General features: G+C 44.2%; 1 protein-coding gene across 9 annotated transcripts in view; it reads left to right on the top strand.

Annotated features, from left to right (window-relative positions):
* Nucleotides 1–13,858, top strand: part of RIN2 (Ras and Rab interactor 2) — a 229,881-nt gene that overhangs the window by 118,497 nt on the left and 97,526 nt on the right. For 7 of the 9 annotated variants that reach the window (XM_041732125.1, XM_041732119.1, XM_041732126.1 and 4 more), the window contains one exon: nucleotides 4,239–4,331. Coding sequence is in view for 5 of the 9 variants with exons in the window: in XM_041732119.1 (XP_041588053.1) it covers nucleotides 4,239–4,331 (93 nt within the window). In the remaining 4 variants the exon portion in view is untranslated. Of the gene's footprint in view, nucleotides 1–4,147; nucleotides 4,167–4,238; nucleotides 4,332–13,858 lie in introns of those variants that run through there. The other 2 variants (XM_041732117.1, XM_041732122.1) reach the window with 1 other exon arrangement.

Genomic DNA, 13,858 nt, shown 5'->3' on the forward strand with positions numbered 1-13,858 from the left:
TGACTCAGTCAGTTAAGCATCCAACCCTTGATTTTGGCTCAGGTCATGATCTCAGGGTCCTGAGATTGAGCTCTGCATTGGGCTCCATGCTGAGAGGGGAATCTGCTTTGGGATTTCTCTGTCCCCCTCTCCCTCTGCCCCCCTCTACCCCCTGTTCTTGTGCGCTCTCTCTCTCTCTCTCTCTCAAATAAATAAATAAATAAATCTTTTTTAAAAATGAAAGAATAAAAATACAGTGATTAGTAAGAGGATGGGGAGTACAGTATTTTGCTTCTGATTTCTTCTCACAAACTAGTTTCCCTTTTCAATGAAAAAAATCATAATCTTAAAACTGTTTAATAAAAAAGTTTGACTGTCAACTGAGGGAAAATCAGTGCTGGACAGTGATACAAGGGAAAAAAATGCTTAAAGGAAAAACATTTTTTAAAAATTCACATAGGTTGAAAAAAAATTCATGTAATTTGATTGGTCAACCCAGAGCCTGGAATAGAGTTTTTCTGTCCAGCTTGTAAAATCCGTGGTAATACAAAGATAATTATGGAAATATTCAGAGACCTTCCCTGGATCCAGACACAGAGCCGCCCCACTGGCTTCTACCTCTTAGTAACGACGAAAAGCATTCACAAGGCAGACCTGCCGTCATCAGAGCCACTTAAGGAACCAGGCAGAAAGGTGATGTGCACTTCTCGGGATTGGCCTTGACTTGACAGATCCCCAGGGGTGAGTCACTTTATCCTTCTTCAGTCAGTTTGGCTATAAAATAATTATAATAACGAGATCTGTTTACCAAGAGCTGAAGTCCACTTTGCCTCATCTCATGCAGCTGCTAGGAAGGAGAAGAAGAAAGGTAGTGATTAGAAGGCTTTTGCGGCCACCTGTCAGAGTGGCTCGGCGTTGCAAACCCATGCCTTGAATAGGTGAAGCCTCTTCTAATTGTGAGTAGTGGATGCCAGTGCAAGTGTCCTTCTGCTTCTCCTGTGGGTCTGCACTTGTGACCTGAGGCCAATAAGGAGGAAGGGTGGTTTGACTAAATAAATGGAGGGGGGAGAGGAGGGCACGGGAGGAAGGTGGCTACACCACGGTCCCTCCTGTCTTGCCAAGATCTGGCCTGTGGCCCAGTAGCGCAAAAGCTGCAAGAGTGCCAGGGTCTCAGCCCAGCCCCGCTGATCAGTGACCTGGAAGCTAGCCACTAGGTGTCCGTCTGTCTCCCTGTGGCCAGCCTGCAGCCAGGGTCTGGGCGGCGGGGCCTCAGTGGCCGTCCTCGGGGGCTCTTGATAGAATGGGCTCCACAGCCCGACCAGGCCTGGCCAGGTAGCTCAGTGAGTCCTTTACGCTGAAAATCCAGGACAGACCTTCAACATCAGCAGTGGCTCCTGGGGCCACACGAAAAGCGACAGCTAGGTTTACCCTCAAGTGGTGGAGGCTGGTGTTTTCAGGGAGGGATATTCACTTCCTGCCTTTGTCCTTTAGCTTTCTGGAGCCACTGGCTTCGTTTACATTCCTTCGGTGGTGTTATTGAAAAGGCTTGGCAGCTCCCAAATGTTTACAGTGTCCCATTAGGGCTTCCCCCCCACACTTACTTTTTTGTTGTTTTTGGGAGGTTTTGTTTGTTTTGTTTTGTTTTGTTTTGTTTTTTGCTAGCTAAAGCTAGCATCTGGAAAGATCCACTAGATGGACACAATGGGCTCATTTTTCAAGAATCCGCTTTACCAGGAAAGGAGCAAGCTCCCAACATATAAATCTGGAGGAATTTTACAACCTCTTAAAACTACTGCCCCCCCCCCTTTTGGTTTCTCTGTCTAGCCTGTTACTGGGATGGTTTTAGGACCAAATTGCTGGTGTAATACCTCGGGACAGAGAGGGGTGTGGAACCATGAATAGAAAGAAGTTATCCCTTTAAGTTAGCTTCAATTTCTATCCATGTTGAGTTAACACATTAGAGGTTATGGTTTAGGAAGGAAACTGTTGCTACAACAGGAAGGACCTCACACCAGAACTTCTTTGGGGTCCTTGAGAGCTTTTTTTATTTATTTTTTTCAATGAGAACAATCAGGAAAGCACTGTCTGCTTAGATTTTATTTAACGGGAAGGACCCACTGTTGCGCTTGGCCACCTGCTCTTGTTGCCTGCTGTCACCTCCCTCCTAGAGCAGCCCTTTGAAGAAGGAGGGAGGCAGCCTGCATTTTCTTGAAGAAATGCGATGGGTCTATCTGCTTCGCATGCACAGAATCCAAACTGGATGTTCCACCAAGGGAGGTTGAAGCGCGGGCACGCAATTTTCAGGCAAGCTAATTAAACTGGTAAACTTCTGGAATCCAAGTTGCTCCGTCTCTATAGGCAAAATTCCCTGCCTGTCATGGCTCATCAGAAGGGGTTTGTGGAAATCTTCGGAACAGAACAAAGAGACTTAGGCCTGGATGAGGAATGAAATCTTGGCTCTGGCCAGGCAGCTCCTCCCCTGCTGTACGATGTCAAATCCTTTGCCGAGAAAATGCCTGAAAGGAAAAGAATTACATATGAGGCTTGGTTTTGAGAGGCGTCCTTTGTTGATGCGTGTGCTTCCACATGGAAAGTTAATCATGTGCTCCCCAAGGTTACAGTGTGGCTCCTATTCCCCTCTTGATTCTGAACACAGCACTATGTTTTCCTTCTGGAGTCGCTCCAATCTGTGGATTTTGCTAATATGCGATGAACTTCAAAGGCCTGGAAGCTGGGGCTGCATTCAGCTGCTGAGTCCGAGAACCTAATGCTCTGAGGTCAGCAGAATTGCAAAGGAAAGCTCACCAGTCTTCTCAGGAGGCTTTAGAGTGTTGGCCTTCATCCCAGAGGGATAGCAAGTGGAGAGAAACACAGGAAAGGCACCTCCAAACCTTTAAAGTGACTGAACCTTCACTAATATAGGTGAAGGTTCAGGAAAGAGGGATGGGTGTGCACTGCATTATTATCTCCCTAGATGGGATTCCACAGATCAGTGGAGCCCGCTGTGGATGGGAACACAGAGGCCAGTCTTAGGGCCAAAATGAGCCTCTTTCCAAAGAGCATTGCTCGCTAATGCACATGTAGTTCTCTGCTAAGTAATTACACTTTAACACTTGTTGACAAGTCCCTTGGAGCTGCTGGCTCCCTGTCTCCTAGCGCATAATGAGACAGCTTTAGCAAACTGGCAGCAGTGACCGTGGCTTTGGTGCCTCCCCACCCCCACCCCCACCCCCGCAGTTGAACCCCTTTTAATATTCCTTGATGTGGTGTGACGTGTTTTCACTTTACTGTCCTTACACCGTGTTGGTCATAATCAGGACGAGCTTTATTGTGGGCATGTTGTGGTGAGCGGAAGAGATCATGAGTGGGAAAACAGTTTTGTTCCTGGCCCACTCTCCCTGGGTAAGGAAGGTTCAGGAATGCTACCTAGGTCCTCGATGCACACTGCCTGGGATGCGGCCAGCTGCCTGGGTGTGTATGTATTTTACTTAGACGTGGACACTGAAGGCTTTGTAGCCAAGAGGAAGGATTATTGGGTTTTGATGCTCAAGTGAGGGAAATTCCAAGCTGAAATGGCCACAGTTATGATTCAGAATCATATCATGCCTTTACATTTTTCTGTGCATTCCAAAGTGCCCTGCCCCCCACCTTGGGTTATCATGGAGCTGTTTCCGGGTTCTTCCTTACACAGACTCATCTCTGTCAATGGGGACAACAGGATTTCATCCCCATCTCTGATTTCTAAGGAGAAAATAAAGGGATTTCTTCCCAGTGCCCTTGTGTTGACCTTGCCTGGGGGAGAGGGCTAGCAGAGCTGATGATGACCTCATCCCATTCCAGCAGGATTTCCTGGGACATGCAGGGCCTCATTCTTCTGCCGTCCCTCTGTGTTGAGCCACATTAAGTCCATAAGCTTCAGAGCAGATTACGGTGACATCTAATATCGGTCCCTTTAGGACTCGAGCGTGAGGTCAAGCAAACACACAAAGCAATCATTATACTTTCCGCAGTGCCAGAGACCTTGTGCGTCAGCTGAGGAGCGGGAGGTGGGGCAGCGAGGTGGGGCGCAGGCTAGGGACTGTGCTGTCTGGGGCAGGAAATCAGCCTGAAAGGGGATGGAAGGGCTTTGGTGGGAAATAAATGGCACTGTGTTGTTGACGGAAAAAGATCTTGGCAGGACTGTTGTTGTGAGTGTTCTGTGGCTTAGAAAGGAATTTCCTACAGGCTGGACTAACCATTAATAATGTCTCTACCTTCAGGAGTCCCGGGCGTGCAGTAGAGTGTCGCTGGGGGAGATGTCAGCTTGGACCATGGGCGCCCGCGGTCTGGACAAGCGTGGAAGTTTCTTTAAGGTAAAAGGAAGCCTTGATTGGGATTGCTAATGGGCAGACTCACTCACTTTGCAGGGCTGCATGGGGAGCTGTGGAGTGGAGGGAAGCCTGCTCTGAGCCAGCTCTGGGGGGGGGAGGGGCAGCGGTGGGAGCTTGCCTGAGCCCAGCTGCGAGCTGTTATGGGGTTTTATAGTTTACAGTAGGTTGGAGGTTTTGTGACTTAGTGCTTCCAAGATAGGCCCAGGACCCAAGAGCTGCGAGATGCCACCCTGTGTAAAATAATCAAGGCGATCTTTGTCAACTGCTCAGCTGTTCTTTTGCTGCTGGATGGTTTTATGATAGAAGCCGAAATTTGCATTCCAGTGAATTGGTGCCATAGGCAAGTGTGTTTTACACTCTGCTTGATTGTATGAGTCACTTAAGTCCTCATTACAAAATAACAACAGTAAAACAGATTCCTGGGTCTCACCCTAGACTGATTGAAAGTTATTAGCTGGTGTATTTTATCAAATACCAAGGGGCCTCTTGTGATCAGGCAAGAGAGAACCAAAGCAGCATGATTAGAACTGTACCACTTTCCAATTTGCATATTGATATTAATGGGTTAAAAGCACCTTGCTAGCTTAGTGAGTGAGATAAGATTCTAAGTGGGTGTTTGATGTACTCTGTGTGTATGTTGTAAATTAAGACTTGGCGGTCATTTCAAATTTGCACTTGGGCATTCATTTCCTCTTTATGGCTTTTACTTTGTATCCTTTCACCTCACCCTTAAAGTAATGCATACTCATTGTACAAAATTTGGTAAACACAGAATCATGTAAATGACTACAAAATGGAGGTAAAAGGTACATTTGACATCTGTCATAGGCAGGTGTTCAAACACCAGACCTTTTTCCTCAAAGGAGGAATGATATAGAAGCCTTTTAGTTAATGAGGAAAACTGACAATGTTTACTGATTATTCCATCCTGATGAGTTGTAAGTTTGTATTAACTTGCATTTATATGCTTCTCATTTGCAAAAGACTAAATCTGATTTATTGCATCAATTTTGGACTTAAAAAAAAACCATCAGAAGAGCCTGTTGATATAGTAAAGCTAAATTCAATAAGCTGACTACAGTAATGACAGACATTACCACAATACAGTCCCACTGGGGTGCAGGTGGGAGCACAGGAGGCATCTTTATAGGGTCTATGGGTCTGGATGCTAACCCTTTGAGCTGCATTTTTCAAGAGAGAATTGATTAGATTTCAGCAGAGTATGTGACATCATAGTTCAGGATTGGTGGATTCAGCAAGAAACTGGTCTTGAATAGAGTCTTGGTGAGTTAACTATTGTTTGATAAGCAGGCTTTTCCCAGGTGAGCATAGTGTTTGCCAGGACAAATTGTTTTATAGGAATTTCCTGCAGCAAACAGCAAAGTGATTTATTGGTTTAAAGCCTTAACATCCTGGGCAAGAATATCCTGGAAGAAATAGTTATGTTAACACAGATGGTCTCAATTCTTCATCCTCATAGTTATGTGATGTGGACTTATCAGTCTCCATTCTTGATCCATTTACTCAAGTTTGAATCAAACCCATTTGAGCCAGACGAGAAGCTCTTCAGGTCCCCTGTAGACCAGCTATTAAAACCACCAGGCTCCTGATTCATCTCCAGTTCCTGAATCCCATATATGGAGATACTTATTTCATCCTGGTAGAAGGGACAAGCCCACCCCATTCCTTAACCTAAAGCACTGTCTACATCAGCATAACTATTGGCTGTTCGGTAACTACCACCCTTTGCTCAGGAAGTACGGTGGGCCTGAAATCTTACATAGCAGTTGGATTTTATAGTCAAAACCAAAGGAGAAAATTGAGTATGATCAAAATCGCCTTTGAAAATTCCTGAGAGAGGGTCCACATTGGACTCAATATTACCTGTTAAGTCCATGGTAGCCAGTGTGTCCTGCAGTTCTGGGGAAAACTTTAATTCTTTTTTTCCCCCCATTGGACAGCAGGTAAAACAGTTAACTTATATTTCTGGGCTATGTCCTGTGAAAGAATCAATCAGGCAAGAGGTGAGAGGCCTGCCTGACTCCCTTGAGGACAAGTCCTGTTTCATCTTCCTTGAGTCAAATGCCCTTGAGGAAATGGCTGGCAACATGGCCTGTACTACTGGACTTGGTGTTGTCTTTCTCCTTTTTTTTTTTTTTTAACCCAGTGCTTAAATTGTTTAGTTTGCTTAAGTTACATATTCCAAATAAATGGTATAGTTACTTTGTACTTCTTTTCTTTCTAGACATTGTTATTCTTTACTATGGTTATTCTATCATTAATGATAGAATACTATTATTATTAGTTATTATAATATTAAATAAATATTGTTAGTTATTATTGATGATTTCATAATTTAGGCATGTAGTTATCAGTAAGGATGAAGTCAGCTGCCCTTTGGACATTTAATGCTGACTCTTTGGAGGTTCATCTTAAAAATGCTAACATAGAGATCAGTTTGCTGGGATGGTTTGTTGCTTAGCACCTTCTGGCACCCACTGGCTCTTCTTTCACTTTTCATGCTTCATTTCAATTCACATTTATCAAGCACCTGAGATCAGCCAGGCTCTGTACTAGTCACTAGGGAAATTTCAACCAGAAGTCATCCCTGATTCCATGGAGCTTTCAGTCTGGTAAATGAAAAATGAATGCCTTGATCAAATAATCACAATGCTAAACACATAATAATATCAAAAGAGACAGCAATGCTTCATGTGAGAAGTAAAAGAATATGTACCTCTGAGAATATTCCAGATAAATCTTCCCTGAAGAAGTGTCCTTTGATTTGAGAGATGAAGTTGACTCCATTTTATCTCAGAAGGTGAGGTAAGGCACCCTTGTGTCTTGCAACTTATCTGAGTCATTTCCGTGAGCCACGATAGACAGGAAACCACAAATCAAAGCTTGCCACCAGTGGTTAGCAACTCTGGTTTAAGAACACAAATTAGATAGGGGAAGATAATGATGAAAAAGAGGTCTGGTGGTTGTTTTCCAATTATCTGCACTTTACACAGAATTAAATGAGCCCTAATCACCAGAAATGGATAATATGCATGTGAAATTCAGCTGTGACTCAAGAATGTAACCAGGTATGCTCACACTTCATGAAAGTGTCCTATCTGTTCATAGGACATCTCTAGTAAATGTGAAGATCAGCATGGCAATAGCATAAGAGAGTCATTCCAAAATTTAAGTCTACCCCACCTCCCCATGGAGTCAACCTCAGCTTTCAAACCAAAGGCCATTTTCTCAGAAAAGATTTCTCTGGAACATCACATTGGGTTACATATTCCAGAGCCCCATTTGCTTCTCATACGAAGCATTATTTTCTCTTATGACTCATAACATGCTTAATATTATGACTATTTGGTTGGCTACCAAAGATTGAGCATTGTAGGATGGTTGACAATGTCTGGTGGTTACGGTTCATGCAGAATCACACAGATGATGCTCGTAATCTATCTGCAGTACCACCAAACGTATTTATTTGTTTGTTTCCAAACCATTCCATTCATCCACATTGACATTCGAGATCTTCCAGCTATGCTTCCCCCTTCTTCTGCCACCAGTCCTGCCCCTGTGGCATCTTGGGTCTGTTCCTGTGGTCCAAACCTGCTGATGCCCAGACTCCAGGCTTTGCCCATCCCTCCTCCTCCCCCTCTCTTTCCACCTCTCCCTGCTGGGCTCCCAACTACCCTTCCAGGCTGACATAAATGCACTTTATCCAAAGGAACTCACATGGTCTAAGTTGGCGTCTACCCTTTTCTTTTTTTTGTCTGAAGATAAAATTGTGGCAGAAGGCCTAGCTGTAGTACCAGGAAGTAAACTTCCATTCATAACTTGACTTCTGCCATGAGCAATTTGCTCTGTCCTTTTGACACTGTGTCCCTGACCCTGAGAGGGAGTTTCTACAGCAGAGGACAATTGAAGAAGAGGACCAGTGTGTATTGCCGTCGACAGTCGATTTCTTTTTTTTTTTATGTTTTTTTTAAATTTTTTATTTATTTATGATAGTCACACAGAGAGAGAGAGAGAGGCAGAGACACAGGCAGAGGGAGAAGCAGGCTCCATGCACCGGGAGCCCGACATGGGACTCGATCCCGGGTCTCCAGGATCGCACCCTGGGCCAAAGGCAGGCGCCAAACCGCTGCGCCACCCAGGGATCCCGACAGTCTGATTTCTTCCAGGAATGCTTGGGTGAGCCTGCGCTGCACCACAAGTTGGTAGAGCTCTCTGTTTCTCAGTGATTGCTACGCAGCCTCCCTTTGCCTCTGGGACAGGGGAACAGTTTGTGTTAACTGATCAGGAAGAAAATGCTTTTGACAACAGAGACCCTGCCATCTTGTGCCTCCCTGGTGCTCATTTGTAGGGAGATGCCCTGAGCGTGGGCTCGCAAACCAACTGGAGGCTGCGCGGGCCCTGCTCAGCAACAGAGGCTAAATTTGAGAGGTGTTCTTTTGGTCATTTGGAATAGTTTGGATAACAGGTGCATCGTGTTCATCTTTTCAGACAGTCCAGAGAAGCCATAGAAGAGAGAGAGCTCTCTGGCACCATAGAGAATAGAGTGTGACTAGCTCTGAAGAAATCTGATTGCTGAAACCTGCCTCTACAAAACAGATAAAGCAGGGGTGACGATTACCTTCACTCCAACTCCCTAAGTATCCATCCCTCCTCAGCATTTGAAAAACTATTCTCTTTTCAAAAATTCCATCTGCAGGCAGATTTTTTTTTAAGATTTTATTTATTTATTTATTCATCAGAGAGAGAGAGAGAGAGGCAGAGACACAGGCAGAGGGAGAAACAGGCTCCATGCTGGGAGCCCGACGTGGGACTCCATCCCGGGTCTCCAGGATCACACCCTGGGCTGAAGGCCGCGCTAAACCGCCAAGCCACCAGGGCTGCCCTGCAGGCAGATTTTTAATCATCCAGAGCTGCCACAACAACAGAGCTTGGGTGTCCATGATTTCCAGCATTCAAGTTTCCAGACTATTCTTCATGTGGAGAGTCATTTCTTTGCATACACAACCCAAGACAGCAATTCACTGTTGGGTGGCAGCGGACAGAGAGAGCAAGGGCTTGAAAAATAATGGATGGAGCCAAAATCACAGTTTAGTCAGTAATTTCATTAAACATATCTTCCCGTGGATCTGTAAACGCTCACAAGCCACAGGCATGAGCGCCACGCCCTTGTCTCCTAGCCTGTGCGCTGAGCAGTGAATAGACATCACCTCACGTGCTAGGCGTCCAGGGAGGCACCATGCCACAGTCTGTAATCACGAAAGGACTAAGCACTGCAGAAAAAACAAAACAGAGATTAGAGATTCGGTCGGAGTAGATGACGTATTGATAATTATTCATACTAATATTGCAGAGCAGAGCTGACGTCAGTATTTGGTGTCTCTTTTATTTTCCTGGACACTTATACCTGGAGAGGCCTTAGAGCAGTGCTGTCCCATAGAAATACAAAGTCAGCTATGGGGGTCTTTCTAAGTGTTCTAGTAGCCACATTTAAAAAAAAAGTGAAAATGATTTTAATACTATATTTTATTTAACTTAGTACCTCTAAAATATTATCATGTAAATATGTAATCAATATAAAAGTATTAATCAGGTATTTTACAGTCTTTTTTTTTTTTTTTTTTGGTACCATGCCTTTGAAACACAGGATATATTTTACACTGAGCACCTCTCAATTCAGACTAGCCACATTTTGAGTGCTCAGTCACTATGTGTGGCCGGTGAAGAATTACATGTGATCTGGTCTAAACTGCTTCCTATTACAGATGGGTAAACTGAGGCCCAGGGAGGTTGAACTGCAGCTGGTTAACCTATGGGAAGGAGGGAATTGGAGTTGTCCTCCAGTTGTTGTGCTTTCCCTGAAGCATCCCACCCTAGGTAGCGGCCCCCCCCCACCCCCCGGGAGATCCAGTCTGATCCCTTCCTGCCTGTTCTAGTGAGATTTGCCAGGAAATTCCTTCTGGAGAGGTCATGGGGACAGTGACCCCTCTTTGGAAGAGCATTTGGCTTTTTTGGGATACTCCCGTGCATCTCTCACCATCTGCTCCAGATCCCTCCAGGAAACAGATCAGTCCCTCGGGGCATGACTTTCTAGGAATGTCATAAACTTGCTGTATTGTGGACAGCAGTTCCCATTTGTGTTTTCAAAAAGCAATGGGTTTCGTGGTTTAATGGGGTAGTTTTTCCAGCACATTCTGGCCCTTCGTTTCTGATATTAAATATTGCCTTTGGGGCTGCAGTACTCTCTCACTTGCTTTAAGGAACTTTTTTTTTTTTTTAATCCAGAATGAAATAAATTTCCCTGGTCCCCCTCAACCATATATTTCTCCAGGCTTACTTGTAACTCTGAGTTTCCATTATTAGGGAGACGCCAAGGAGGGAGATGTAGATTTGAAGGACTATCATGTCATTGTATAATTTTCAGAAGGTTAAAACAAGACTCATATGTGGAATGATCATCTGTCAAAGCTTTATTCACCCCATGCATTAAAGCAAGAAAACACTATAAAGCTGGTCCAAAGAACATGTTGACAAGTGTTATATCTGTAGTTGACTTAAAAAGTCTTTCTGTAATAAATTTACTGGGTAAAATAAAAACTGGTTAAAGTCCTACAAGCAATAAAACTCTAACCATTTTTAATCTTTATTATTTAATTTTTATTATTATTTAATTTTAATCTTCTAATCTTTTTTTCTCCTGAACAGAAATCCCCAGGCTGACATGTAACCACCCAGTGCCCAATTCCTTCCTAAGTAGCACATAGCAAAATCAACAGATACACCCCCCCCAGATAATTAAATAACCTTTAGATGACTTTATTAAATAATACCCAAGCATAATGCTCAAAAACCAAAACAAAATTTCCACCTGGAAATTTTAAGACTTTCTAATAAAAAACTCTTGGGTGAAAGGGGAAATACAAAATGGATTTATAGAATTTCCCAAAAAAAAAAAAAAATCAAACACTACCTGTCAGAATCAATGGCATTCACTTAAAGCAGAGAACAGAGGAAAATTCACAGTATTAAGCACTTTATCAAAAAAAAAAGATATGTGTCACCCACCTTTTTGCCTTATTTTCAAGGGCTTTTTTTAAAGATTTTATTTATTTATTCACAAGAGACACAGACAATGGCAGACACAGGCAGAGGGAGAAGCAGGCTGCACGCAGGGAGCCTGATGTGGGACTCGATCCCGGGACCCCAGGATCACTCCCTGAGCCGAAGGCAGATGCTCAACCACTGAGCCACCCAGGCATTCCTATTTTCAAGTTTTAAATAGTGTTTCTTATTCTGCTGAAACAGCCTATTTCCTACCTTTCTACAACCTTCTTCCTCCCTTGTCCTCAGCTTTTTTCAACCAGGATTTGTACCTTGAAGAGTGAATTTCTTCAGTGAGGTTGTAGAACTATGGGAAAGCTTGTTCTGAGTTGATTGATTTAAATACTTTAGAAGAAAAATTTCCTGTTCACTGAAGAATTGTGTCTGTATTAATAGCACTGATTTCTGAGCTCTTTTTCATAATGTTAAAGCCTTAAGATGATGTTTTGGATACTGCTCTGACACCTAAAGTCACCTCCCAGAGGCTGACAAAATCCTTGCACGTGTGTCTGTCACCAAGTTCACCAGACTAAGGTGAAATATATGGAGCCTAATTTCGCAGGATAATAGTCTTTCTAGCTTCTTTCCATGGTAAGCAGAAAATCACCTTCAGAACAGAATGTGAAAGCTGCATTATCTGTTGCTATGTAACTAATTGCCTCAAACCTCCATGACTTAAAGCAACAAATATCTATATCTCACCATTTCTGCAGGTCAGGAATCTAAGTTTGTATAACTGAGTGCTTCCAGGGCGAGGTTGCTAGGAGATTGCAGTCAGGTTGTTGGCCAGGCTGCATTCTCATCAGACTGTTTGAACAGTGGGCACCCTACTTCCAAGCCACCTGGCAGGGCTCCATCCCTCTCTGCAGGGCTGGCCTCAGGCTGAGGGTGCTGGCTTCCCCCAAGGCGAGTGATACAGGAGAAGACAAAAGAGATGCTGGCTAGAGTCTATCACCTAATCTTGAGAGTGCTGCCCCATCACTTCTGCTGTGTTCTGCTCAATGGAAGCCCGTCGGGTAGTCCAGCCTTCACTCAAGGAGATGTCATCTGAAGGTGTAAATACCAGGATGCAGAGTTCTCCAGCTATTTTAGAGACAAAAATGTAGGAAAATAATTTAGTCAGAAACCTTCAGGGCCAGACAGAATGACAGGAGTGATGTGAAATGAGTGGGCCTACCTGGTGTTGGGCAGGTAGTTTTTTGGTGGGAAAACAACTGACTGGAGAGCACCAGGCCCTGCCGGGAGGGGGACGCTGCTTATTCAGTTTCAACCAGATGCTGACCCACAAGAACGAATGTAGGTCCTCTGATATTTTTCAAGAGAGGCCAGAAATTCTCTTTTTTGTCTCTCATGAATAAGTAAAATCTTTTAAAAAAATAAATGAATAAAAAATAAAAAGTACAGTGAGGATGGAAGAAAATGTTTCTGAGCACAGACTTTGGCCTGGGGACTGTCAGTTTGAACTCCTATTTAGTTAGCTGGGAGAAGGATCAGCCAGGTGGAAAGTTCAGTCTCCCAACACTGCTGACCCCCCAGGAGGCCCTGGGGGTGTGCAGGAGAGATGGATACCACAGCTGCTCTTTCTTTTGTGCGCCTCACATTCAACAGTGACAGACTCTATGAATTCTAGCTGAGCCCTGAGAGGCAGGACCAACCATGGATGGACTGAGGGATATTCAGGGAAAGGAGCGGCAAGTTTCTCCAGGCCTTAAGACAGGGTCTTGGGGGATCCCTGGGTGGCGCAGTGGTTTGGCGCCTGCCTTTGGCCCAGGGCGCGATCCTGGAGATCCGGGATTGAATCCCACGTCAGGCTCCCGGTGCATGGAGCCTGCTTCTCCTTCTGCCTGTGTCTCTGCCTCTGTGTGTGTGTGTGTGTGTATGTGTGTGTGACTATCATAAATAAATAAATAATTAAAAAAAAAAAAAAAAAGACAGGGTCTTGGGTCAGCCATGATTACCAAGGTATGTAAGGACCTTAAGTTGCAGAGACTCCTCCTGCTACTTTTAGGAGCAGCTTCTCACGTGTAGCTGATGGAGTGCTGACAGTCCGCTGTCCCAGATGTTAAAGGTATCAAGAGAGGAACTAACATGGGATACAGTCTTCTTTCTCCTTTATCTTATCTTCTAAAAAGGACAATGGCTTGCCAAAAATACCCCTCCTTCCTTCCTGTAATTCCAACTGGAGACTCATGTTGAGTTAATAAGTAGCACTTAACTGGAAGAATGTCAGATGATTCACTAGTCATTCACATTAGTATAAACTAGGACTTTATGAACCACTAGCTGTAGTCAGCCTAGAGAAGAAATTTGAGTTCATGTGCACTGAGGAGAAGGGGGTTCGAATAAAGCAAATTGGGGTTTCTGAGGCAAAGGATGGACCTTAGGGACCC

This window comes from Vulpes lagopus, chromosome 18 (genome assembly GCF_018345385.1).
Source record: "Vulpes lagopus strain Blue_001 chromosome 18, ASM1834538v1, whole genome shotgun sequence".
In the NCBI taxonomy this organism is placed as follows: Eukaryota; Metazoa; Chordata; class Mammalia; order Carnivora; family Canidae; genus Vulpes; species Vulpes lagopus.